Source organism: Athene cunicularia, assembly GCF_003259725.1.
Source record: "Athene cunicularia isolate RWA chromosome 17 unlocalized genomic scaffold, athCun1 chr17_part1, whole genome shotgun sequence".
Classification (NCBI taxonomy): Eukaryota; Metazoa; Chordata; class Aves; order Strigiformes; family Strigidae; genus Athene; species Athene cunicularia.
Genome location: NW_020799122.1, coordinates 7,103,756 through 7,106,348, shown reverse-complemented (window position 1 = coordinate 7,106,348; position 2,593 = coordinate 7,103,756). Strand labels below are relative to the sequence as shown.

At 56.3% G+C, this 2,593-nt stretch overlaps 1 protein-coding gene across 3 annotated transcripts in view; it reads left to right on the top strand.

Annotated features, from left to right (window-relative positions):
• The first annotated feature begins 912 nt into the window (after positions 1 to 912).
• LOC113486516 (collagen alpha-1(XXVII) chain-like) overlaps positions 913 to 2,593 on the top strand; it is a 162,012-nt gene continuing 160,331 nt past the window's right edge. The window contains exons 1-2 of one of the 3 annotated variants that reach the window (XM_026860524.1): positions 913 to 1,003; positions 2,165 to 2,463. In XM_026860524.1, coding sequence (XP_026716325.1) covers positions 2,408 to 2,463 — 56 coding nt within the window. In that variant the 5' untranslated portion in view covers positions 913 to 1,003; positions 2,165 to 2,407. Of the gene's footprint in view, positions 1,004 to 1,897; positions 2,464 to 2,593 lie in introns of those variants that run through there. The other 2 variants (XM_026860526.1, XM_026860525.1) reach the window with 2 other exon arrangements.

The following is a 2,593-nucleotide window of genomic DNA, read 5'->3' as shown; positions in this document are numbered from 1 at the left end:
CCATAACATCTTTCCCCTCTAGCTTTGAGTTCAGGTACATGGTGGGTCGATGTTGATCCTACTTGAGGCTGTATTTTTTTTCATGGGGAGTGTGTAAGTTCACCGATCAGATTCGAGGTGCTTTAGTTCTACCTGGTCCTTCCCCCTGTCTTGGGGGATAATGTGGCAAAATTCAAAATACCTTTGTGGTGCAAGCCCCTGGGGTGGCTCAGCTTTGATGCCCAGACCGACGCTGGTGCTGGGTGCTCTGCACCTCGCAGGACCTGTCCTTTGCTTTGTAGACCTTTGCAGCCTGCCCTCCACCCTGGAGCAGCAATGCCCATGTAGCTCTGCACCCGCAGCCCTCCCCTCCCTCCTCCAGCTTCATCCCTACTCCATCCCTTGCTGGGGGGTGCCCGGGGTGCCCCCCTGCCTCCCCATGCCTGCAAAGCAGCCCTGAACCTGCCCCTCGGAGGCTGGATCTCTGCTCATTAGCTGATGTTTGCTGAAACCGGATACCTGGGGCACCCCAGCCAGCGGCGGAGTCCCCTGGCTGCAGCTATTTAAAAGGACAAGGGCAGCCTTATAATTTCCACCTCTTTCACATCCATGTCCCTCCCAATGCCCGGTCCCAACTTCTCTTCTCTCCTGGATCCCTGCAGCATCCATGACCCACGAGTGGAGCGACAGCCCGAGGGGGACCTGCCCGCGCCAGTCCTGGGGAAGGATTATCTGTTGAATTTGGGGGAACCTCAGGCTTGCCAAAAAGCCGTGGCTCGCTTGGGCCCGTGAGCCTGGCAGGCACTCGCTGCCTCCCAGCGCAGGAGACACCTTGAGACTGAAGGGGAAGGCGGGAGGAAGAGGCTTGGGGGTCGTTTTTTGTTTTTTTTTTTTTTCCTCCTTTTGCTTTTTATTATTATTCTTCTATAAGAAGTAAAAATTTCCGTAAGCTGCTGGGACAAATGAATGCCAATGAACACAGGGCTGCGAGGAGACGGTGCACAGCCTCTCGCCTCGCTGCAAAGTAAGTGCCCAAGGCAGAGACGCTTTGCAAGGGGGAAGGGAGCAGGGCCGAGGGGGCACCCAGGGGTGCAGGGAGGAGGTGGGAGGGTGCAGTGTGGTGGGCTGCCCTCACCTGCGTGAGGGAATCCCATAGAGCTGAGGGATTTGCTCTGTCCTGGCGTGGACAAGAGGGACCTGCCTGTCACCCTGGGGTGCGCACAGTGGCTGGGTCCCAGCTCGGTGGGACTTTGCAAGAGCTGGAAGAGCAGGGGGGGCACAGGGGTGCAGTGGTACCCACACACAGAAGCCCCCTCCCCTGGTGGGGCTAGCTAAGTGGACTTGGGATCTGGTTTACTCTGATGGATCTTGCATAAGAAAACTCATTCCCCTCTCCCTGTCCTTCGGGCTGCAGCTTCCATCACCTGGTGCTGGGAGGAGAGGGGGGGGGCTGGAGATGCCCCGCACCCAGTCCCCTGTGTCCCCACTCCCTGTGGAAGGTTCCTGCAAGCCCCCTCCCCAGGCTCCCAACTGCCTCCGCCAAGTGCGGAGCCCAAGGGAAAAGCCGGGTCGGTACCTTATAACCTGGTCCTTGGCCAGCCCGTGGCGAGGTGGGTCGAGGGCAGTTTGGGCAGAGGGCTCGTGGCCCCGGGCCCTGGGTGCTGGCGAGCAGCGATCTCCATCAGCAGCCTCCCCCTGAGCAGGGGCCTGTGAGCTTCCTCCACCGAGCCTGGAAGGGGTCTTCCACTGCTGCTCGGCAGCTCTTCTGGCCGAAAGAGTTTCTTTATTTATTTATTTACTTTGTATTATTTTTTGTAAGTGCTTCGGTATTACAGAGGAGGGCAGCAGAGAGAGGCAGCAGGGACATCCTTAAATAATTTTCATTTCTCAAAATCTGCCTTTTCCTCTTCTCTCTAAGTCCAGAGGAGAGATCCTTGGGGGGGTGGGAGGCACATCTGCACTGCAAATAAAAATAATAATTACAACCACCAACCAAACAACAACAAAAAAAGTAACAGCTAAGAAAAAACACTTTAAATCAAGGACTTTGGAAATCAGAGATCACAGAAATTGTACTATTAATAAGGAGGAAAAAAAAAAAAGAGAGAGAGGCAAGAAATCCAGCGACCATGGGCCAGCCTGGCTTCCTAGCGTGTACTTTCTGTTCTCTCTCCTTTTTCCCAAGGTAATTGCAGTCTGCCGAGAGGGAGTTAAATGGGATTAAAAGATCTGTGTAAGCAAAAGGACCCAGAAGAGAAGGAGGAAGGAGTGAGCCGTCCGGGCCAGGGGGTGTCTTTGACACAGCTGAGCCCCTTAGAGAGGCAGAGAGCTGAGCTCCTGGGAAGGATGTACCCACAAACCGGCCTGTCCCCCTTTTTCTGATGGATTGCCGCAAAAATTGCCCGAAAGAGACAATGCACTAAACGTGATGGAGCCGGAATCAGAGCCGGTCTCCAGACTCAGAGCTACAGCAGCAGGCAGGGGGTGAGTACAAAGTCCTACTTCTCCCGGCGCCGGGGAAGGGCAATCCCGGGCGGGGATGGGGGTGCCCGGGGAGCCGGGGGATCCCGGGAGGGCAGCGGGAGGGGAGAGCCGGCCCGGGAGGGCAGCTCCG